Here is a 25,079-nt window from a genome sequence, read left to right as displayed (position 1 = left end):
ATATTTTAGCCATCAAGTTCAACGATCAATCATGATCTAGTAATAATATAGGACTACATATTATCCATTTTAGTTAGATTACATTTACTGGAGGATAATTTTTATTTTTGTTTTCATATTTGTGCGTCAACTATTAAAGCACTGGCTTTGTCTAAATTGATTTAGTCCTCTGAAGTGCTTAGATTCCTTTCTAGACAAAAAGGATTGATCTATTTGATCTGCTGTTTGCTGTCACTGCCTGTTAAAGTTTGGAAGTGCACATTCCTGAAGTAGGATTCCAGCAATCTGTTGCAATACAGTAATTACAGGGGAAGTATAAAGAGTTGAGTAGAGACTTGTATTCCTACCTGCTGTAGGATACATTGGAATAGCAAGAAAAGATGAAACTGTGAGGTAAGACTTTTTTTGAACTTTTGAAGGTTTTGAAGGAAAACTGTCAGTATCATAGCCTACTTGGAAGAAGTCTTGATACTAAATCTGGAAGATTTCCTTCACGTTTCACTTGAAATGGATATCTAAGTTGTGATAAGGTACAGGCATATAAGTAGTACATCTCATATAGTAAAACAGTTAACACATGGAATAATTTTAAAGTCAATTTATTAGTACACACTGATCATTAGGGATGAACCTATGCTGCATGTTAATTCTGCTAAGTCTGCTTCCTGAGAACTACCGCTTCTGGTGCCTGAGCTGGTTCAGGTTACTGTGTAATGCTGCAGATGGCTTTGCTTACTTTCACTGTAACTGATGTGACCGACATAAGCTTTTAGAAGGACAAAAGCCTTTCAGGTATTTCTTGCATCTTAATTTGAATCATTAGTGTTAACTGACAACCTACTGAACTATTTAAATTGCTTCTGTGGTCATTAGCACTTCTCAACTTTCTTTTTTAAAAAATATGGCTTTTAAAAACAGTATTTTGAAGAAAATAATACACATGCATCATCTTTTACTTTTTTCTAGTCTGTGGAATTGTGCCAGTCTGCTCTTAACAGTGTTTTTAGGAGACATGCAGGGCTCTGAGTCTTACAAATACTTTACCCTCTGTACAAGTAACACTTCTATCTTCTGTAACGTCATGAAGAGGAAAATGTGATGGATCTGCTGCAAGAACTTTTTAAAATATAATCTTAGAAATAAATATATGTTAGTAAAAATATGACTTGGTTTACAATAGCAGACAAACATTTTAACTGAATCATATATATGCTCCTTTTATTATTACTGTTTTTTGTGTCTCAAGCTGAATTAAACTTTGATTGCAACAATCTTTTAATAGTAGCAGTTAATAGTAGCAGTTATATTGATAATAAAAACTTTTTTGTAAACAGTGCAAAAATGTGTGTGTACTAAATTAATCTGTGTATGTGTTTTCTTTCTTTCAGCAAGATGAAGCAAGGTCTCCTGCCTAGCTTGGAAGATCTGCTCTTCTATACTATTGCGGAAGGGCAAGAAAAAATACCAGTTCATAAGTTCATTACTGTAAGTCTGCTGTTCCAAAATGCTATATGAAAACTTTTACAAGTTTTTATTTTTATAAACATTTCAAGTGCAAGCATATTATCATGAAAACAACCATGTTATGCGTGGTTGTGACTTTTTTCCCTCCTAATGTTGTCTCTGAATAAAGTAAGAGAACTACCAGGAGCCTACTAGTATTACTGTTCACTTACATAATGAATGTAAAAGTATACTTAAAAGGGGCTATGTGTATGGTTAGACCTGGGTAGTATTTATGATTGTGTGAAGCGTAGATGGACTGCCATGGATATCAGACCTGATCTTTTGACATCAGAAGTAGCCGAAATGGCAAAAGGCTCAAAAAAAAAAAAAACAACATGTCTTTATATGTAGTAGCAGATGTTTCTTCTTTTGGTAAATAAGACTGAACAATAGAGAGCTTTATTGTAATAACATTTTTTCATTTTAGTAATTATTGTTTTATTGTAATAGGCACTCAAATCTACAGGATTACGTACATCTGATCCCAGATTGAAAGAGTGCATGGATATGTTAAGACTGACCCTTCAGACAACTTCAGATGGTGTTATGCTGGACAAAGACCTTTTTAAAAAGTAAACTTCCTGTTAATAATGTTACTGTAAAATTCTGAATGGATGTTGTGTGTGTATTATTGACTGCTGTCTTAGGAGAGACATACAGTATATAAATCATTGTGTAATTAGAAAGGGGGTGAAACCTGCTCTCAGTCATACTGATGCTGTTTTCATATTAAGGTTTTTTGTGGTTTCATGAAATGTAGCGCAGTGTTACATCTCAGCAAAAGAGTTCTGTGTATCAGTGTTACTTGCACGTGTATCTGAACCCCTACTGCAACTCTTGAGTTGGGTGTCAAATAAACTAATTTCTGCAACATGATATATTCAGTATGAGCACATAGACTTCTCACTGCATCATCGGTTTTTAACCTTCTATTCAGTGAGCTGCTTCTGTGTAACATAAGATTTTCGGAGCATTTCTAGCATTGAGTTAGGAGCATATGTGGAGTTAACTCTAAAATGAATATATGAAAAATAGAGAGGTGAACTAAACTTCAAGATATGTAGAGATGAGAGCACTTAGGGCTGCAGGCATTGCTTTAATGGTCTGTTTTGGAAAAGATTTATGTGCAGTGTTTTACTGATACTTCTGTTTAAGAAATGTCTGTAGTCCGCTAAACAGTATAAGCACTGTCAGCTTATCTTCAGTTCATTCCAAGCACACTCATCCACTCTGCTATTTACAGTTTGTGTGCCAAAAACTTGTAAATTTGGGGACTCAAATCTGGAAATGGAATTTGTAGACTGTTTTTGAGCCTATATTTCTTTGTTCCCTACAGGGCAAAGGACATAATATCTAAAAGCTGCTTCTTTCATGAAGAGTATACTTTTTTCAGAGTGGTACATTTCTATTATTCTGTACTGGACAAGCATTTTTTGAAGTTGTGAAATAATGCTATTTAGTGCTATTTCTGTGTTAGAGTCAGAAACTTTCTGCGTGTATGGTTGGATTTGAAAAATCTGCTGTTGTGCGTTACACTAACACCAAAAGGGCTTGTTTTTACTGGTACACTAGAAATTCTGGGTAGGCAAGGTCTCTGTATTGGGGGAAAAAAAAAAACCCACAAGCAATTGCTAGTTAGAGGCTTGACGATTGGACTGTGTTCTACATCATATTTCTAGGATTTGATCCCCTGTATTAGGGGAGTGCATGCTGCTATAGTAACTTGTGGAAAACTTACATGGCTGCATCTTCTGTAGGAACAGTTTTGTGCGTGAAGACTAGAGCAGATGGAAAGGTGATTCCTTTTCACATAGCAGACTTTCCTTCATAGCAGAAGGTGTTCTCAACCTGTTTTTATAAAAATAGATTTTAAAAAATTTAAGTTACCTGTTCCTCTGGGGCACTCTGCATTTGCTCTTTGGAAACTTGCACAAGGTTCTCTGTTTTTGATTTTCCTACCCAAGTGTTTAAGATTTGAAATATAGTCACTTAACTGCTCAACTGTACTTACCTCATGCCTTTAAAGCTTCAGTTACCTCACCAACTTCTGTGTTTGGGAATTCTCCTGTTGAATTTGAATCCAAAGCTGTTAAAGCAAATAAAGCAGCAGGGGTAAATAACATAGAGTATCAATAGCAGAAGCTTAGCTAAATCAATCCATTCCAGTCCAAACTACCTGTAAAACATTTTAGGTCATGCTTCTGTATTGTATATCTTTATAAAAGAAGTTTAATGACTTTTTACTTATTCTAAACATTAGATTGCAATTTGATTAAAATTGCCTTATTGTGAAGCTTTTCAATGCTCTGCATTTCAAAGGACAAGTAAACATTGGGAGAAAATCTTCATATTGCAGGCAAAAGGACTTGAATTTTTCATCTTTTATCTCCAGAACTGCTGCCATGGAAGACTTTCTTAGTGCAGGTGTTTCAGAGGGAGAGCTTGACAAATCTCTTGAATCAGCTGCTTATGATATATCTACATAATGTTACATGTAGTCTTGGTGGCATGATATCTCATTGAGAAAAGCTTACTTAATGAAAGCAGCATGGTGTGCTGGTTAGGTTGCTATGAGTTGGGTTTTTTGTTTGTTTTTGTTTATTTTGCTACCAATGTAGCTATATTACTATATTTAAATCTAATTACTGTTAGGTAAAACTTAATCTTCCGAATTTGTTTGGTTGCTTGTGCGCTCTAATCTTCCTCATGAAGTGTGTGCATGTTATGACATATCCTAATATTTAGGTCTGTAGTTATAACATTTTAGCTACTCTATTTGAAAATTTCTAATCTTTTTAAACAACCCTCCCACTTTCCTTAGCTTTTTCTTTAACTCACAGCACTTTGCTAACTGGAAAAATAGACTTGTGAAAGCACTTTTCCTTAAGTAGTAATACTTTGGTCAGTGTCTATGGCAAAAAAAGAAAGAAAGGAAAAAAAAAACAAGAAAAGCTGTGAGGCATAAGTTGTGAGGCATTCGGAATAGACTTTTCTGAAAAGGGTGTAAACTTGAATGGAATAGTACCTATTGAGTACTATGTGAGTTTACATTCGTTTCTTTTTCAAAATAACTTACTTGGCTGTATAGACCTAGCCTTTGTCAGAAAGTACTGCCTGTCCCACTTTATTGACCTTGAATTGTGATTTTGCTAGCCAGATCTTCTCTGATCTGCTGGTAGGGAGCAGCAATTTGGATATGTTCCATTCTAAGCATAAATCTAACAATCTGTTACTAGATCTCAAACAGGCTTAGCTATTTTCTGTAGAACTGCTATGCTCCTCTCTAAATCTAGATAGCAAATCCTGAAACCCTTCATTTTAGATTTACTTAACCTAGATATTAAAAAATGTTTTTATCCTATTAGTGTGGTTAAAAAGCTTTTGTAACTGAAGACGTAGAAGGCTCTTTAGCTGTGTTTAATATTAGTCTCATTTATCGAAAGCTATTAGTCTTGCATTTATTTTCTCTAAAATGTCTAAATATATTAAGCATTTATGCAAAACTACTCTTGCTAGTTGGAAATGAAGTTTCACATTCCTTACTGTAGTGCTTATAGTATAACTTTTTAAACAGAAAGATTTATCAGGTTCTCATTCTGCTATATAGATAGTCTAACAACTCCCTGGGAACTGTGGGAGTTCATGAGTAAGTCTTTAGCAGATCTCTGCTTTGTATACCTTGCAGATGAAAGCAATAATCAGCACTCTGAGCCAGAACTCAAAATGAGAGAAAATATCTTGGAGTAAATGTAACAAGTTGTAGGCCGAAGGAACAAAATGATCCTAACTTTGTGCTAGAGACTGAAGATTCAGTTTTTATAAAACTCTCATCTTAATCTTCTATTAGAGGGTTGTGGGGAATGGGATTTGTTGAAGGGCTTTTTATTGTTGGAGGAGTAACGTACTGTAAATTTGAGAGTTGTTTTGTCCTCCTCAAGGAGGAAGTAAGCAAACTAGTTACAAACATGTGGCAAGGAACAGATGCAGTGCTTTCTGACTCACCTCTAGAACGTTCATGAGAGAGTCACCTATGAAAAACTATTCTCTGTGCCCATCCATCTTTCTGATGGGGGTTAATTGAATTTAGTCTAGAGAAAACGGGTTGTTCAAGTGTAGTACTAACACATTCCTCTGAATTATACCTTGCTGAAGATGAATGGGCAGGTGCAACATATGCACATAATAGGCATAAAAATTGAAAGGTGACTCAGTCCCTGATGAACATAACACTATCTTCTCCACCTTGCTTTATTTTGACCTTTTGTTCATGTGAAAAGCAGTGTGATAGTATTGTAACTCAAATGTACTAGGGGATTTTATAGTTTGAAGAGAGAGATGTTTTCAAATGGGAGAAGAAGGATTTGGCCTGGCATTTAGCAAGAGAGAATTTGGCAGGATGAGATTGTAAAGTTTGGAAAAATGGAAACATCTGAGACCGGAAGATTAATTGATTAATTGTGTTCCTATCTTGAACGCTGTTACTATGTGGGGGATATAATAAGGGCTATGTTGCACTTCCAGTTTAACTGCAGAGACACCTTTACTTATACAAATAAGCAGTAAATACATAAATGTAAAAATTTATTTAAATTCCTCCCCATGATCTTTTCATGTTGCTTCATTCATTCCTCCTGAGCCTCAGACCCTTCCTCTCTGAGGATGCCTGGAATGTGATTTAGAAGCGTCAGTGGGGAGGAGATGTCAAGTGCAGAAGATGAGAGGCTATCAAGACTCGTGTCCTCTGCTGGCTGACAATATTACTGCCCCATTAACTGGAGCTTACTAAGACCCCTATGGCTTTGTCCATGCAGTAATTATTCCAAATAAACATCTAGATTAATTCAACCCCTGTTTATTTAATTATTTAATCTGTAATATAATTATTTAATCTATTTGCTAATTAATTTGATTTGACTGGATAGGAGTCAGATACTGTCCTAGCAGAAGTTTGACTTGCAGAAGTGTGGGAATGTCCTTAACCAGCGAGGCTGTTTGTGTAATGAGTATCATTCTCTAGCTTAGTAATTGAGTTACTGAAGTGAGCGTATTAGACATGTATAAATGTGCCTCTTGTTTCAGAAATGTAATGTGATATCAGAGGACTCAATGCATCTGCCTTCCAACTGGTTTGCACGCTTTGTGTTGTTGAGTCTTTCTAATGAGTTACATGAACTTCTAATTTTGTTTCTTGGGAAAGCTTCTAGCACTGAATGATACAAACTATGTTAAAGCGCATCTGAAGGTTAAACCTAATGCATCTGTATGTTATTTCTTCTGCACGCATAACTGCCATAACTGATATTAATTACTTTTGAAAGGTGGATGTTCTACATGGAGTTAGGTAACTGTGATTGGAGGCTGCTGGGAACAAAAATGAACAGGATTACTGTTTCCCTTTCACTCTTAGAGTGGTGCATACCAGTGTTTGAAACGGTTGTCAGTTGAATTTGAGATAAAGTCTCCTATGTACAAAGAAGTTTAAACTGAAGCCTCCAAACTGAAGGAGGGGGATTCAAGGGGAAGATAATTCTGTCTGTTTGCTGATCTTCATGCAACTTTATTTTGAACTGCTAGTGACTTTTAATGATAGGATTATTGGAAGTTAATGTTCTAACCAAAAATATTTCCCCCAAAAATACAATTTTAACTTTTCAGAAGTCCTTGTTGGAAGAATGCATTCAGCTGTGTAGTATGGGCCTAGACATTAAGTTTGAACATTTTGTGTGTCTAAATTAACAATATGTTAGTGCTTTCTTCAATGCTGCCAGAAAGCACAATATGAATGTTTTAGGAAATTACTGTTTCTTTGGTGAAACCTCCCCTCCTCTTTCTTTCACTGGGATAGAGTTGCTAATACCCTTTATCAGGTCATGTTTCAGCAGACATAGCAATGTCTTGCAATGTCTTGCAACAGCAGGTCTCAACTCCTGTTTTGGTCCTCTGTTTCTCCTAGATAAGTCTTTTTCTTTTCATCTCATCAGTTTTTTAAATATACCAGAAGGGCTGATATATAGAGGGTGTGGACAAAACTGTAACTGTATTTTGGGTAAAATACAACAAAGATCACTTCATTGGTGACAGTTTGAAGAGATAGACTTAAGGTACTAACTGTTAAATTTTGTTAAGTTTAAGAGTTCTTATGGAGTCCTTCCACTCTCCTCCTCTTCCTCCTCCTCCTCTTCTCCACTCCTTCCCTCCCGCCCCCATTCCTAATAGGCTATAAACTTTTTAAACCATTTTGATTTGGTTTGTTGGTAGCTTTCTAGTCCAATTCGTGATGAAACCAGTTGGAAGTGAGGGAAACCAACCTTCAGCCTCAGCAGCCTGATCTGTCTTTGAAATTAGCACTTTGAACAAGGGCTGGATTGGAAGACCTTTGTATAGTGGTGATTCTAATATGTGGCTTAGATCGCTTCTGGAAACTTAGATGCTGCTTGAAGACAAAATATAACATCGGTAGTACCTTGCAGTATAACCTTAGAGTGAAAACCTCAAATAAGAGATTTGAAATAAAAAGGAATAAAAGTGAACAGAATAAAACAATTGTAATTAATTAAAAAAAATTATAACTTAGAGAATGGAAAAATCTTTCTAATGAAGATGTATTCTTATAGACACAACTTCAAGGGACTGGCTGTCTTTATTTCAGTGGCAGCTACTGACTATTTAGAGTAATTCTTTGTCAAAATACTAATGAACTTTTTTTTTTGCTTTAACATTTTGCAGGTGTGTACAAAGTAATATCGTGTTACTCACTCAAGCTTTCAGGCGGAAGTTTGTCATTCCAGATTTTATGTCGTTTACTTCACATATTGATGAGCTATATGAAAGTGCTAAAAAACAATCAGGAGGAAAGGTAACCTGTTTGTAAGTGTGTGTGTATGTGTGCACGCGCTAGTCTTCTGTTGTCTGTTTTTTCTCCTTCAAAAGTTGCTAAGGGTAAAATGAGCCACAAATGAAGTACAGCTACGGTTTTGTTTCTTGAGGTGTTTAGAAAATGGGATGAGACTAGAATGCATTGCAGAAATTTTTTGAGCTCTTTCAACCAATGATCTTTTCAAACTTCGGTTTGTGTTAGAGTAATTTAAAACCCTAGTCTCATCCTTTTGTGTATTATCACCATTGTGAAGCAGTGAGACTACTATGGATTTCTTGAAATTAATCAAATTCATTTGCTCTTTGTTAGGTAGAGAGATTTTTCCTTAACATTTAAGGAAGAAGTGAAACTGTTAACTTGGTAAAAATAGTTTTGCAAGTTGAATTATGTCTGCAACTTAACTTGTAAACTATGAGAGAAATACAGCTCCATCTTACAATCTTTAAAGGTTTTGAGATCAGAAAGGTAAAATAGTGTGGTGTTCTTTATTTTACATGAACTATAAAACTGCTGTATAATTTTGTAAGACTAAGCTTAGCCTGTAAAAGAAGTGTGCTACTTTACATGATTGGCTGGGTGGTGTGACAGACAACATAATTGCCAACACCATACCTGTGATAATAATTGAAGTTTATTCTAGTTCTTATTTTCATTAAACTAATTGAAAAACCTGAACTTCATTACAAGCTAAAATTTTATATGATGTGCAGATCTTAGATATGCATTTAGCAGGACATGAATTCCTCTTAGAACACGTTGAAGCTTTTACTTTCATTACAAAAAATACTTTATTTAGTAATGATATAATGGATATAATAATGAATCAATAATTAGATTTTAGATTTGTTATGTGATCATTAGTAGAATAACTGTTATACTTGGCATATCCTTTCCACAGGCATTTGTTTTAGTTAACTAACATAGAAATGACATTTAACTAAATATTTTGGCTTGTGTAAACGTCTCTGTTCTGTTTCGTGTTATGATAGGTTGCTGACTATATTCCACAACTGGCCAAGTTCAGCCCTGATTTGTGGGGCGTATCACTTTGCACGGTGGATGGGCAGAGGTATCTTTTAACTTGTAAACTTTACTGTTTCAATGATTTAAACTGTAAAGCCATATATAGCATTTGGTGATATGTTATGGTTTAACGAAAAAGCTTTGTTGCAGTTATTTAAGAAGTAAAATCCACTTGGTCATCCTTGTTTTTTGAACTTATTTTTTTTTACCAACTTTTTTGTTGAGGCTGGCTTATTTTGATACTTTAATAAATATTATCTAAATACTATTTAAGACCGGGTTATGTTGTGCTTATGAACTGAACAAAATGATAAAGCTGGGTGATGGGCAGGAAATTTTAAGCATCTTCATCTGTCTTTTTACCAGGCATTCTGTTGGAGATACCAAAGTTCCATTTTGTCTTCAGTCCTGTGTAAAGCCTTTGAAATATGCTATTGCTGTTAATGATCTTGGCACAGAATATGTGCACAGATATGTTGGTAAAGAGCCTAGTGGATTAAGATTCAACAAATTGTTCCTGAATGAAGATGGTAAGAGTTGAAGAATATTTAATAATGCAAATACTCAGTTTTAGAAAACTAAAATGCCCTGTCCGATTTCTTTCAGTTCATTTGTACTGTATCCTCTTACTTAGTAAAGTTGGTAGCAAGTATTTCTTAATCTTGCTTTCTGAAAAATGGTGATGAAAGAATTAAAACTGTTATATGTATATCTTAAAAATCAGTCTGCCACTTTCCTTCTCAGCCCTCTGAGAAGAAGCAGTGGCTGTTGCCAGAGGGCAGTGCTAGCTGGCTTGCAGAAGTAGAAGCTGAACATGCCTTCCCACAGATCACTCTAAACTGAATTCAGCTACGGATTCAAAACAATGGTTTTTGTGGCAGGAGTGCTTTACCAATAATTTCTTATACTTTACTTATCTAGATTGTTTCTTCTTTATGTTATGTTAATACTCAGTGTGAAAATGTTACTTCTAAAAACACTATGGTAAAATCTGAGGAGGATGACTCAAGTAGCCTTAGAGGAAATGCTGGATGTTATCTCTGAAAAACAGACGTTTCTAGCGGATCTTGCTCAGTAAGAGAAAGACGATGTTTCAGTTGTCATGGTATTGCAATTAATATTTAGTTAATAGCATATCTTTGTCAAGGACTATATTGAATTCAGACTTATCAAATATATTAAATTATCATCTATAAATAACATTTAATACATACATTAAAATCAGCTTTCCAAATTTACATGTAAAATAAGGCTTGACAATTTATCCCATCTTTTTAGGACTGTTAGTAGGTGGTAAAGAAGTACCAACATGAGTATATATCATTAACAGGAAAACTAGTGTTTAGTCAAGCTTTGCTGTGCTTTTTTTCTACAATTTTCAAATATGATGTCTTATAATATGAAGGTATCTGTTTCATGCTCTACTCAGCGCTGGTGAGGCTGTTTGCAGAGTTGGGAACCCTCATTCAAGGGGGCTGCTGCACATAACGCCCATGGAGAGGTTGAGAGCATCTGTTCTGGGTTGGGTTGGCAGAGGGGAGCTTAATGGCTCATATAGGGTCTACTTAAAACTTTTGAAGAGCAGTTACAAAGATGAAGACATGAAACTCTTCTTGACAGTGGCAAGTGATATAGCAAGGGGCAATGGCCCCACACTGACTTGGGAGGTTCAGGTTGGATGTTAGGGAAAACTCGTCCTCTAGGAGGAACAGGATGGTTAGAGAGGTAGCGGACTCACCATACTTGGAGGTTGTCAAGACATGGCTGGACAGAGCCATGAGTGACCTGATCTGGTGCTGCTGTTAGCCTTGCTTTGAGCGTGAGGGTGGACCAGATGACCTCCATAGGTCCCTTCCAACCAGCAGTCTATGATGCTGTGAATTGTCATTTGACTTGCAACTTCTTTTTAAATGGTATTCAGGTTTCTGGTACCCAAGAAGGTTGAGTTAGGAAGCTATTGAAATGATGTGTTTTTTTCCTACTTGGAATCTTCTATTAATCAAAAATATATTTGACAGGGATCACTTGCATTATTGACATGTGAATAGAACAGGACATGGAATATACATGGATCTATGTACAGTTAGATGAATGAAAATGGAAACAATTCATGATCGTCTACTGCAAGAGAGATAAGGAGTGTCACAGGCAATTTTTAAAATATTTTAGTATATAGAAAATAAGTTTGTATTTTAGGGGAACTTCAGTTTTTTTGGATTTAAGGCACCAGTCTTGCCCTTTCACTAATAGAATAACTTGGAAAAAAAAAATTTATACTGACTGACTTGAGATGTTTCCTTTTTGGAGGTTGGTCTAGTAGTCACAGATGATTATTTAATTTTCATGTGAAAATAGTATATAGTGAATGCTTCATGCTTTAAAAGGAATGTTTTTCCAGATATGGAAATAACATAACAGCAAATAAAAGGAAGAAATGAAACATGCTAAAGAATGCTTTAAAAAATAAAAGGAACTTTTGTAACTTTGAAACCAGTGGGACTTGGTAACTTGTGCAAAAATTTGTGAAGTCATTTGGGGGCTGTTATGTTGTGTTTGGTCAAATTGTGGAACATTGGAGAGGATTCCAGATCTTAAAGAAATGTTGCTAGATTTTACTGATGAATTTACTGGACTGCTAAGTAATGTTAGGCTGAATGTATTTTAAGCACTAAAATACTCTGTGCAAAATTTACAAAAAATTGTGTATAATATTGGATTATGGTGCATTTAATTTAGGGTTACATTTGATAAACATAGCTTTAAGTGGTATGTTTTGTGTTTATGATTATTTTTCGCTTATATTTGACTGGTTTTGTTGACAAGCGTGCCTGAGGATATATCTGTAACTGAAGCATTTATTTCACAGACAGACCGCATAACCCTATGGTGAATGCTGGAGCAATTGTGATCACGTCCTTAATCAAGGTAAAAAGTTCACATTTAGTTTTGCGCCAAGTATTTTAATAGAATGTAGAAAGGTATCTTATGCAGATTATGAACTATTTTCATTTTGTGTGCAGTCTGTGGTTGTGGTTTACTAATTAGCAGGTAGACAAGCTCTGATGTTTTTGGAATAATAATACTTCCAAACAAAGGCAGTATTAGGCTAACAGTTTTTAAGGGAAGTAATAGTGCAGCTGAAAGACTGTCTCTTTCTCCTCAGTATTTTTATTTTCATTTGTTTTCCTTTGTTGCCAGTTAAAGCAAATGAATTAGAGATTTTTCTCACTGAGAGATCATTTGTGTGACTTCTTGTGAGCTTGTATCTTTTGAGAGAATTGCCTGGTACTAATCATTGAATGCTTAAGAGTATGTCCTCAGGAATGCAGTTTATAAAACTCAGAATTATGTTTCTGAATGTCAAATCTTCTTGTATAGCATAAAATCACAGGAATGTTTCTTGCCATGCAGCAGAAATGGAGGATTGTATAACTTGTGCAGGGGCTATGCAGCTATATTCCTACAGCAAGTCTTAATGCTGAGTTTGTCCTCTATTAACGTACTGTTCAGTTAAATCACGTTTTCAACTTCTGTTAAATAGTTTCTGCTGGGATGTTAAACATGCTCTCTTAAGTGTGTTTGGAAACAGTTGCCTGCATTTTCCTGAGTAAATCATAAATAAACTGAATAATGACTTGAGAGTCTTTAGTCCATGTTCTTGCAGCTTTTGAAAAGCTTTTTTCTTTTTCTTAGAGTAGCTGCATGTATCTATTTTTGAAGTTGTAAATGGTGTAAATTTCATGCAAGGCTAATGTTTACCAGAGGCTTTACTTGTCATCTGCTTCGAATTCTAGGGAACATGTCAGTCCCCTAGACTTCTAAAGAAGAAACTTTAATACTGTTACTTCATTGATCTAAAAACTTTGTTTACAGCCTTTGTCTTGTTTATGTTTCAAAGTCCATTAGCTACAGTGTATTTCCTACCTCCTGTTCCCAAATTGTTGATTTTAAAAATTACTCAGATCATGATTTTCTGTTATTTTATATTTAAAGAAGGTGTAAGAACTCCTGCTTAAAGACATTTATCTTTAATAGCTGTAGGTGAAAGAAAATGGCCTTAAGTATGACAGGTAAATTTATTCACATTTAATATATTTTTTAAAAGGTTGACTGAGCATTGAAATTCACTTGGATAATAGTGAATTTTAAAGTCTGAGTTAATAACCCGTTTGTCTGAAATGTCAAAGCGTTAGTCCTACTACAGCACGCCCTCCTGGTCATCAGGCAAAAAACACAAGAATGCCTCTTGCAGAAGGCACATCGAGTTCTTGATAAATGGTGTACTTTTGAATAGATAAAACAGATTTGTTTACTGCATGCAATTGTGATATTTGTTAGACGGCTGGGGGTTGCTTTTGTTGGGTATTGGGTTTTTTTTCTGTAATGTCCTTATAAAGTGTATTGCACTGCATTGACATTTTTATGCATGTAGTAACTGCACGTCTTATCGGGCACATCACACTTATCACTTCATTATTTGTTTTCGGAGTGATAAAATACAGATTATTTCTTGTACTGCTCCAACTAAGATGCCATTTATCATGTGAATAACTAACAAAACTAAACATAATTCTGAGAAAATCGCATACATGGTCACAGGTACAAACTTATTAAATAAGTGTCTTATGTGAAATAATTTTTATTCTATAACTTAGCAATATTTCTGCTAATTTTTCAGTGACTTAAATAATTGAAGTTTAGATTTGATCTAATCTAAGACCCCTCCTTTTTTTTTCCTGGAAGAAGTGGCTTAAATAACCCATTAACTGCCCTTTATTCCTCTGCATTCATTCTGTTTGATTTAAGGTGTTATTTACATACACTGAAGACTGTATGTGGCTCTTACAGTCCAAGACAATTACAGAATTATTAAACATAGTCAAATACATCATGTATGACAGTTTAATGCTAACATGTTGATAGCTATGAAAAGATTATTGCTATATTTTAGTGTTAAGACTGCTTTTACCATTTTTGGTATTCATTACTTTATCTCTTTCTAAAAAGCTGATGTTAAGTCTTAAAATGTGCATCCATTGTATTGAATTTATTAGTGGTTAGTATGTATCATCTTGTACATAACTGCTAGTAGAATCTGACATTTATTATGGTTACTTGTGGATGAAAGATGAAACTTGGAGTAATTTGTTGTTGTCAGAAAATGTAGCATCTTAGTATTTTAGAGGAAAAACATGTTTTTGGAATCGCCTACCTAATTCTGACTATATTAAGAATTAGGCATATGCGCCTTGGAACAGAGCACAGACCTGAGCTGTAGTATTATGTTTAGTACTTGCTAATAAAGCCTATGTACATCTTAAGTTGTACGTTTTCTTGGCTTACTTAAGCATGACTACATCATGTAGTTTTATCAGCTTACCTGATTCCTCTTCTGTCATGCGCTTAGGAACTATGATGTATTTCCATCTTGGTGCCTTAAGTCATGGCTCTGTTCTAGCCGTGCTTACGTTGCACTCCAGACTCTTCCAGCAATTTAAAGTATATAGGTATAACTAAAATTCTTTAACATAGAGGGCATGCCTTGGGCCAGGTTTAATTAAATAATAATAATAAAAACCCCTAAGGACCTTTTTCCCTTGTCTGTAATTGTGCAGTCATTTGCCTTTATTACTAGTTATGTAAATTACATACTTATAATTTATATAGTTGTAACCATTATATAAATTGTTATCAAAAGAAAACTATGACAATTACAGGAGAAAAGCAGTATTAGATAAAACAGTGAATTCTTCCATGTCTCCAAGGACATACAGGAGCTTAAAACAACAAAATTCAGTTCCTGAACAGATTCCAGCTGCCAACCAACTACCTTTCTGTAAATCACATTGACTGGGAAATCTCTTTGCTACCCTTAGTATAAATAGATTTTAAAACTTTGATCTTCTGTGGTTTTTTTTTTTTTTTTAAAACCTTGAACTTGATTCTCACAGACTTGTCAACTCCAGGAATATTGGTGACTGTGTCAACAATTGCCCACTTTCATGTATCTTTACTGACTGGGGAGGTGGTGCATTAGGGATGGAAATAGTACAAATGAGAGCTGAAAGGGAAGGATTCTGAGTGAAATATGTAGAAGAATGCATATGGCTGTGGAAGGAATTGCCAGAGGACAAAGGATTAATATTAAGTCACTTTTCTTTTATGCTTCGAGAGTCTATCTGTAAATCAAACCTTTCCTAGTATTAACTGCAAAGATTTGGGCAAACGTGGTGTATATAAATCCCTAAAGTGCTGACTACCACATACAGAATCTTACACAAGGCAGCAAAGGTAGAAGACTTGAATGCTCAGTGAAGCGTTCTGTGCGAAGGAATTAACGTGGGAAGTATTTAAGATATGTTTAGGGGAAATGACATTGATACTCCTTGCAAAAACTTTGTATAGGAGAAAATAACAATGCTGATTTTGCTGATCTTGAAAAAACTTATTGCGATGAAAACTATTTTTTGTACAAAGTATAGCAAGCAGTTAGTGTCTAATATACTTAGATTTTAAATATGCTGTTAAGTCACAAAATAAATGGGGCCACTAGTAATGGAAAAAAACCTGGCCAGCTGTGACAAGGGGGACTGTTTGTTGTCAGGATTCAGTTATTAGGAAATCTGTACAATCATGATCTAACCCTTGAGGGGAAAAAATGCCTGTTTTTCATTGAGTTTGTATCGCAGTATAGTTACAGTAAATAGTACACATTTAGCTTAATTACCCTCTGCTACCCGCTACAGTTATCCTTCCTGATAGACTGATACGTGAATGTACGTGCATATCACTTAAAAACTTGTGTTTGCATTGTAATCTTCCCTACCAGATACTTGAGGGTTTGTTTTATTTTTGAAGTTTCCTCTCTTCTTGGATTTTTCATTTTCTTGCAGTAACTAATTCTGAAGAGAATGTACATTCACATTATTCTGCCCTTTTTATTGCAACTCAGATGTAATACGTATTTTGACCTACAATATGTGGTAAAATGTACTTTCCTCTTGTGGAACGATATCTGAAATGATGTGTAATATTCAGTGGTCACATATTAAAGTATTTAATACCTGAAGGACGCAAAAATATTTCATATATGTATTTTAAATAGTAATAGTATTGTTCTTGGTGGGTCAAATATTGTTTGTGACATTGTGCTCCCAAGTATTTCAGAGTTGAAAATGGCACGCTAAACAGTCAAGACACCAGTTCTCACAGCACATGCCCAGATTAACAAATAAAAAAAAGCGTGTAAGTACAGAAAGCTAGAATAAAGCCATTAAAAGTTAAGCTAATGTGAAATGCACAAATGTGAAAACTGTATTCTTGCACTCTAACATAACGTTAGAATTTTTTTGTGAGTTTTTAGCACGCTGTAGTATTAGGTTACACATTTGGCTTTAAAATAATCCAGAAATTTTTATTATAGTTTCCTTTTTAAGAATTAAGATGCAGACACTCTTCTTATTTTTTTTTTTTTTTTTTCTTGGATTCAAATTGAAAAATCATGTTAATGAGACACATGGTAGGAGCTTATGTGGTCTAGTCATGTGAATCTGGATCGTTTTTCAATGAAAAGTGGCTAATAGTAACTGCTTTTCTAATGAACAGTACCCAATTTTGTTGCAAGCTCTGGTGAGTATCCATGGGTCTCTCTCTTCCTATGTACATGCAGATATGCATCTGCTTTGTATTTTCCCAGTAGAAATACAAATAATAGAGCAATTGGTTTAGACAAAAGGAAAGTCACTAAGATCCCAACACAGTCAAGAAATTCAAATTTATGATGGACAGCCATAGCTTCCATTGTGCTTTTGAGTGTTTAAAAAAGTATGTTGAGCTGTGTTTTGCAAGTTAGAATTTTCTATCAAACTGCTTCAATCTTAACACTTTCAATTTCATTTTGTATTCATTTAGAAATGTTTTCCATATGTATATACACACAAGCATGTGTACAGTAAGTGTGTATATGAACATATGTTTTAGTATATGTAATAAGTGTTTGTGGATATAGTGCATGGAATGTTTTCTTTAATGTCTTAGATGGGTGAATTTTATTTAAGAAGCACATGCCTTTTAGAAATATTCCCCCAGTCAACCTCAAGAGCTTGTATTGTATAATCAAGTTAAAAATACTAAATACTTGAATAGAAGTTGTCTTGTCTTTAATATTTGCTGAAATTATTATGGAGAAGGTGCTCAGTATTCTTTAAGCTAGGATTTTGTATCTGTACTTGAATTATAATCGTAGACTGTGTGCTGCCTTGGTGTCCCTTCTGTTTTTTAGGAGAGTAGTGTACCTCTATCAGCTGCTGAAATAGGGAAATTATAATCATACTTTTTAAAGTTATTACATGTATGGAAGCAGTGTTTCTTGTTCAAGTTATGCGTTATGTTAAATACCTATTGTGGTCTTGGTTATGTGATTACTTAGGCACAGATTTTAGCTGTACAAGCAGTCTAACTGCTCTGCTCTTGTGTCTTATATAAAGTATCTGTATAAGTATGCGGAGCATCAGGGAGTAGAAATACTTCATCTGAGTTGGTATATAGGAGAATTTCTTCCCAAAATATATGAAATCAGATGCAACTTTTTAAAAGAAACCTTTTTTTGTAAAAGGCTAATGAGAAGAAGCTTGTACTGGTCTTTTGCCCACTGATTTTATATATTGCTAGTGAAGTCAGGTTTTTGTTGAAGGGCAGGGGATTTTTTTTCTTCAACTGAGCAAAAAGAAAAAAAAAGTGAAGTATTATGTATTTATATTTTTGCAGAAAGCATGATCCCTTTCTCCCTCTTTCTTTTTTTTTAACAAAAGAACTTGTTTCAATTTATTATAAATGTCTAACCATACAATTATCAATGCAGCATCCCATAACTAATGCTGACCCACTTTCCCAGAAAAGATGTTCATTGTGCATTTGAAAGGTTGAAAAGGTTTTTGTGGTTTAAATGTTGTTACATATTTTACAGCATTAGGATCTATGGAATATTTTGACAACTGCAACAGTTCAATGAAGTTGGTAATTTCTTCTTTTAATTATTTTTCATTGAACAGATTTGGAGTTAAATTTTTAAGGCTTATGTTCTGGTGTATTATACAGGAACATTTTGATGAAATGTGTCATGATTTTTTTTATCTTATTTGTAATAACAAATTATTGAGCTAGAGATTGACTTTAAGGTTATTAGCTTTTAAGCATAAGGTAACCACTGGCGCATAATTTTGACAAAACAGTGTGGTGTTCCTTTCAGCTAGTGATCGTACGTGTATGACTGCACATCCTCTTGTAGATGAGCTGATGCATGGGCTTCACAGATTATCTGCAACACCCTAATCCACGTATTGAGTGGGAAACGAGACTGGCTTTACGCATTTCATTAAGTAAAAGACTGGTTGATTTAAAGCTTCGGTTTTTTTCCGCTTCTTTCCCCACTCCCGTACTAAGCATAGTGCAAGTAGTGTCTTGAATTGCTTGAGATACATTAAACAGAAGATTGTATTAACTAAACAGAGTATCTTTAATACTAAAACTATTTATAAAATCTTCCCCTCCAGATGTATTGTTTCTACCAGTTTGTGATGCCATTGTCTCTCCTCCTTTTTTTTTTTTTTTTAAAAACTTTGGAAGCAAATACTTGGCTACTTCAAAAAAAATTAAACACAAAACCCACCCCCCAGTAGGATGCGTACTTTTTTAAATCTCCCTCCCCGTCTTTCCACTCCTTGCTGTAGGAATTTGTGAAAGGTCAGCTGTCAAACTGTTGAAGAATCAATACATCTTTAACTGTCAGTTATTAAATTTGAAATTATTCTTGGGGAAAAAAAAAACCAAACCCAAAATGACAATCCCTCTCTTCCCCCCAAAAACACTGAAACAAACCAACCCTAAGAATTAAGTTTCAGTAGTATCCTTATTAAATCAGATTTAGCTTTTTTCCTTATATCGTTAGCAAAATGAAGTACTCTATTTTATGATGTAAGATTATTTTTCTAAGTATTTATTTTTTAATAGCTAGAGCATTAATCAGAAAATAATCAAATTGGATATTTTTGATTCAATGCAATTATTTTCATAGTAAGGGGTAACACTTTATTTTAAGTCTTTGATCCAAATTCTTAGTATGGGCACTTGCCATGGAAAAAACTTGAACCTCAGTAGCCTAAATTTTTATATGCTCAGCTCTGTGGGTAATAAAAGACTACCTTTGAGTAACTAATCTATAAAAAGTTAGATTTTTCATTATATTTACATGGATCATAATTACATTTGTATTTTTTGCTTTAACTACTACATACTTTTGATAAGTACATAAAGTTGAATAGAGAGCACTTAAAATAAAGCATACCTTTTTCAGTTTAAATTTATTTTCAACATACAGGTGTTTGATAAGACATCTTATAGGATTATTTTATTTAAATGATAATTAAAGCTTTTACTTATCTAACACTTTAATTTTTCATTAATATGTGAAATAATTGTAGTACCTTTATATTTAAGTAGCCTCATACCTTAGTTATATGCAATAAAATTCCTAATACTGTTAAGTGAACTTCTTCAATATGTTAACAGTTTTTGTAAATTATTTTTTCTTTTCTTGCAGCAAGGAGCAAATAATGCTGAAAAGTTTGACTATGTAAGTGAATGTTATGACATTCTTATGTTTTACCTAATTAAATTCAACAGTGAAAGTCTCAAGCTGGCAACAATTGCATGTGACGTTTGCCATTTCAAACAAAACTTCCAGATTTTTATCTGCGCTTAGTTATTTAAAAATCTGGTGGTTTAAAGTTCATCTGGAACATTGTATTACAAGAGATAGGCTTAGTTAAGCCAGGATCGGAAGTTGATCAGTTATAACTTTTTAACGTCTGAAAATGTTAGAATGCTTCTGTTTTTTTTTTTTTTTTTTTCCTTCTCTCTTCCTCTGCACCCCTGCCCCCCAGGTGATGCAATTCATGAATAAAATGGCGGGTAATGAATATGTTGGATTCAGTAACGCTACGTGAGTATTTCTTTTATTTACTTAATGAAAATAATCTCAATTGATAGTTGGCCTTTTGAGCTTTCAGCAGCTGTTGGTTATTTACATTGAAACCATCATGTCACCCCTAATATTTAGGGTCTGCCTTTGGTTTAAAATTACACAACTTGCTCTTGTATAGATGTCTGACTGTTACAGCGGCTAAATCTTGCATAGAATGTTGGTTGTCTCTTTGAAATTGTATTATTCTCTGTAGTGCTCTGTTGCTGCTATCGCAGTGAGAGCTGAAAGCATGCTTTATACAATTGGAACTCCTTTTGCTTTGTTGCAATGTATTTGACTTTTGTTTTAAAATGATTAATTCCCCCCACTGATTCCGTGTATAGTATCCTGGAAACTTTGAGAGCTTAGTGAGACAACATTGCAAAAATTTCAAGAATGGCATGTAGCAGAGGGCTTTCCAGGGTCCCAGTTGGCGCACACATGGAAGAAAGAGGAATGAGATAACTAGTACTTTTGCTGAGCATTGTTAATGTAGGAGTGCTGACTATGAAAGGTATTAGCTTTCATTACAATTTTTGCTATCTATATAAATATAATAAAATAAACAGAAGGGAGATAACTACCTACTTTGTTTATCCAATCAGATTCCTCTTTTAGGTTTCATGCCTAAATTACTCATCGTGATGCACAGTGTAGCCATCAGCCTGGTCATTAATTGAATTGCAACTTGATCCCCAAATTCCTGTGTGGTTTCATCAGTGTTGTCAGTGAATGACCCATTCATTACAGCTTGTTGTCAGATGTGTTTCCGTTCTTCTATTGCCTTTTTTTGAAACGCTTTTAAGCTTAGGATCTTGAACTTTGCCTTATCTGCAAGTCGCTTTACATATGTGTAGTAATGAGTACCGTACATACTGAGATGTTGAAGTTTGTCTCTAAATGAAATTTTGCACTGATAACCTCTGCTGAGGAAAAGGTATATAGCTGAATGGAACTAAAACTGTAACCAGGACTAAAAAATCTTTTCATTGCAAGGACTTCTATGTCTTTATTTTTAGAAAGATTTTGTTCTAAACCTCTGGTTTAACTGATTGCCCCCTTCAACGATGCGATCGTAAACCAATACCCTATCTTTCCTGGATTATAGAGAAAGAACGCCTGAGCGCTGCTGTTCCTCGTTTTATTAAGCCAACAACAACAACAACAAAAGATTTAGGTGGGAGGGGGAAGAAAAGGAAAAAAAGTGGGGGTGGAAATAGGTCACCCATGCAGCAGGTCTTCAGTCATGTCTATTATGGGCTGACAGAGCAGAGTATTCACTCAGGGCAAGCTTTGTAATTTATTTTCAAGTGCAAGAAAGGAATGGTGCTGAAGTTTTCCCTTTCCTCCTCCTATGCGACGAGAGAAAACCGTGCAAGTGAGAGGAAATGAAAGACAGAAATATTGTTTGTTTTTGTGTTGTCTTGAGCACTGAACTTAGGCCTGGTCATTAGGCTTTTCAGCAAGGCATTAATGTGAAAGATACTTCCTTGGAGTGTAGTCTACTATGGTGTAGAAACTGCTTATACATCCCAGTAGCTAGAGCCTGTAGGGAGGCTACTGAATCTGTACAGTGGTCTTCTGTCTCTCATATGTGTCTACTCTTAAATGTCTGGAAAGTCTTTTTGAGCGTATTCTTTACCAAACAAGGCCTTTTCTTAAGTCTTCTGGCATATAACAGTATTTCATTTTTCAGGGCAGTTTTTCTACCTCACTAAATTGAGTGGGTTTTTTTTTTTATTCTTTGTTGTTCTCTGTGATAAGAAATGAGTATCTGTGCAGCTACAAATGCAGTAAATTGATAAGAAATAAATACCTGAAATGTTTTTAGTTAAAGCAATACAAGTTTACAGATCAGAAATTAAGGGATGGGAAAAATCGACAAATAAAGCCCCTTTAATATCCTAGTACTTTTATACTGTTCATAGATCCTGTTTACATTTGTGATTATGGCTGCAGACTGTCTCCTGAACAGATATTCTGTTTTAAACAGATATTAAAGATTAACTCAATTAGCTCTGAAAAATAAAATACAGTCCAGAAAGTGAATGTTTTATTAAATATTTAAAGGCTACAAACTTCATTAGTAAGATCTAGCTACACAGCAACCTAAATTCAGCTTTCCGCTTTTAATTTATGTCTAAATTGGAGCACTGATGGCTACTTGAAATCTCTAATTCTTAATCAGGGTAAAGCACCATTAACTGTGTTAGCCAAATGGCATATTCCAATTTCTCAAGATCTTATTCTTACTTAACTGACAAGTTTTGTCAATGACATGTACCTGAAGTCAATAAAAATATTACCATTGACTTCTGATGGAACAAACTTGGAGCAACAGAAGAATAAAAAAGATGCGTAGCTATAGAAAATTATAAAGTCACAACATGCTACTGTTTCTCTCTTGCTCTCCAAAAGATGTATTTTGAACGAATCTACTTTTCTTTTGCCTTTTCTCAAACTTTACTGGTTTATTTTTGCTAGATTGCCAGACAGTTTTAATAGTTACTGATGCTTTTTGTTGCTCACTTCCAATTTCAGTTAAAAATTATCTTGTATTGTTCCTATAAATACCTTTCTTCTGCTCAAACACCTTAAAATAGGGATGTTTTCCTGTTGGATTCAAGAGATTGGGAACCTCTTAGTCAGTCCTCTGTCTGCGGTTCTTGGTGACAATGTAGTGACTGGGTTCTCAGCTGTAGTAAGTAGTGGTGACGTTTTCCAAGGACTTGGGACTCCTTATTGAGCTTATGCCTTGCTGTGCTCTGGGGAGAGAGGATCTTCACATGCCTCTCCTTGGTCTGGGTGTACTGGGGTGAGCGTCTCTGGCAGTTTGTGTTCTGTTGTTATGACACTTGTGTTCAGAAAGTAGTGTATTCTTTATGCACGGTTTTATTGAATTGCACTATGCTTCTCTGAATTTCAGCGTTTTTGAAAGTTTGACTTTCTGAATTTTTTGTTTTTGTTTTAAGGTTTCAGTCTGAAAGAGAGAGCGGAGATAGAAACTTTGCAATAGGCTACTACTTGAAAGAAAAAAAGGTTGATTTTTTTTTCTTTTTAAATTTTTGGTAATCAAAATTTTCAAGGTTGCATGTTGGTTTTTTTTCCATAGTCTTGGCTATGAAGTTTTTCATTTATTTCAGTTGATGTACAGTATGCCATAAATTCTAATTGTATAATTCTAATGTTGTATATGCTTTAATGCTGTTATGCAAATTTTTCCATCTAATTTGGAAAGAGTAGGAATAGTTGCATAATTTTAATAGAAGACCCTTAATCTTACTTCTGTATACTAATCATGGTAAAGTAATGTTTTATGTGGCCTAAAATTCATAATCTATGCAATACAATGAATGACTTTACAGAACTCCTAGATGCTTTTTACAATGCACTGATTTTAAAGTTTCTGAAAGGTATATTGAAAGATTTTAATACCTAGATTGTTATAGGTATTAAAACTGCACAGCATGGTATTATTTCTAAATGGGAAGTGATTTAATTTTTCTGCCCTTTTTAAGTAAATGTTTAGTTTTAAAATCTGACCAATGTTTCATATGCTTACAAAAATATAGCTTAATTTTTTTAAGATTCTCTAGAAGATGCATTTAAAAAATAATTTTACCTAAAGACTCTCTCTTTTTTTTTTTTTTCTTCAGTGCTTTCCAGAAGGCACGGATATGGTTGCTATACTAGACTTCTATTTCCAGGTAACTGACTCTAATAATTAAAACTGAGATTCATAACAGACTTGAAATTACTATTATAGGCAATGGAAACTGATCTGTTCATAGATGTGAAGGTTATAATGTGTTATAGTTAAGCTTGTCAGCATCTGTTAAACTCTGTTTTGAAACAGATGATGTACGTTTGATGTATCCAGATTTGCATTTAAGTGATGTACTTCAGGTGTCTTTATTGCTAGCAATAGCCTTTAAAAGACTGATGGTTCAGAGGTTTGAAATGTCTTGTATTAAGTGAATTTGGCAGAAAATTTCTGCTTCTTTGGGTTGCTCTTCTTCATTGTACTGTGGAGCTCATTAAACTGCATGTGTAACTAAGATAGTATGTGCATGCCCTATTGTAAACTCAAGGGTGGTGTTCAAAGCACCATGATTATCCCCTTCTTTCTTGTTTAATCTGATGTGTATGAGTAAAACAAAGAATCTAGTTAACACCTCCTTCTTTTTTGTTGTTTTGAGGGGTTTTTTGTTTGTTTTTGCTTTGCATTCAGCAAATTATTTGCAACTGTCACAAAATGAATACTTGGCAAGTGTGAGGTATTTCCTCTGCAAGGGTTTCTTAACGTTAAAACATTCACAGTTCGGTTAGGTCTGCTGCGTGTAGTTTTCAAGAGGCAGAATCTGTGACTGATTCAGTCTGTCTGGAATAGGTTAAAAAATCGAGAGGTTAGTTCTCAAAAGGAGTATGTTTTGATTCATGATACTTACCTGTGCAAATTATAAACAATAAATTTTATCTGAGTTTCATTGTATTGGGATGTGACTGCTCTAGTCATTAAATTGAATGACTGTAAGGTAAGCTGTATGTAAATTAGACTTTGCTGACCTTGTATTAATTGAGGTGGAAACTAGATGCAAGCTAATAGTCCATTCAATGGCCAGTTGTTACAGAATAAAACTGAGAATTTATTTT

The 25,079-nt window shown here is 34.5% G+C and overlaps 1 protein-coding gene across 3 annotated transcripts in view; it reads left to right on the top strand.

The window, feature by feature from the left end:
* The window catches only part of GLS (glutaminase), a 62,201-nt gene that overhangs the window by 6,444 nt on the left and 30,678 nt on the right, over positions 1 to 25,079 (top strand). For all 3 annotated transcript variants that reach the window (XM_068948303.1, XM_068948302.1, XM_068948301.1), the window contains exons 2-11: positions 1,389 to 1,485; positions 1,957 to 2,078; positions 8,233 to 8,362; positions 9,373 to 9,452; positions 9,773 to 9,936; positions 12,273 to 12,331; positions 20,004 to 20,036; positions 20,347 to 20,405; positions 23,399 to 23,465; positions 24,083 to 24,133. In XM_068948303.1, the coding sequence (XP_068804404.1) occupies positions 1,389 to 1,485; positions 1,957 to 2,078; positions 8,233 to 8,362; positions 9,373 to 9,452; positions 9,773 to 9,936; positions 12,273 to 12,331; positions 20,004 to 20,036; positions 20,347 to 20,405; positions 23,399 to 23,465; positions 24,083 to 24,133 (862 nt within the window). The remainder of the gene's footprint in view (positions 1 to 1,388; positions 1,486 to 1,956; positions 2,079 to 8,232; positions 8,363 to 9,372; positions 9,453 to 9,772; positions 9,937 to 12,272; positions 12,332 to 20,003; positions 20,037 to 20,346; positions 20,406 to 23,398; positions 23,466 to 24,082; positions 24,134 to 25,079) is intronic.

This window comes from Struthio camelus, chromosome 6 (genome assembly GCF_040807025.1).
Source record: "Struthio camelus isolate bStrCam1 chromosome 6, bStrCam1.hap1, whole genome shotgun sequence".
Lineage (NCBI taxonomy): Eukaryota > Metazoa > Chordata > Aves > Struthioniformes > Struthionidae > Struthio > Struthio camelus.
The sequence above is the reverse complement of the archived record's forward strand: the minus strand, read 5'-3'. Positions and strand labels throughout refer to the sequence as shown.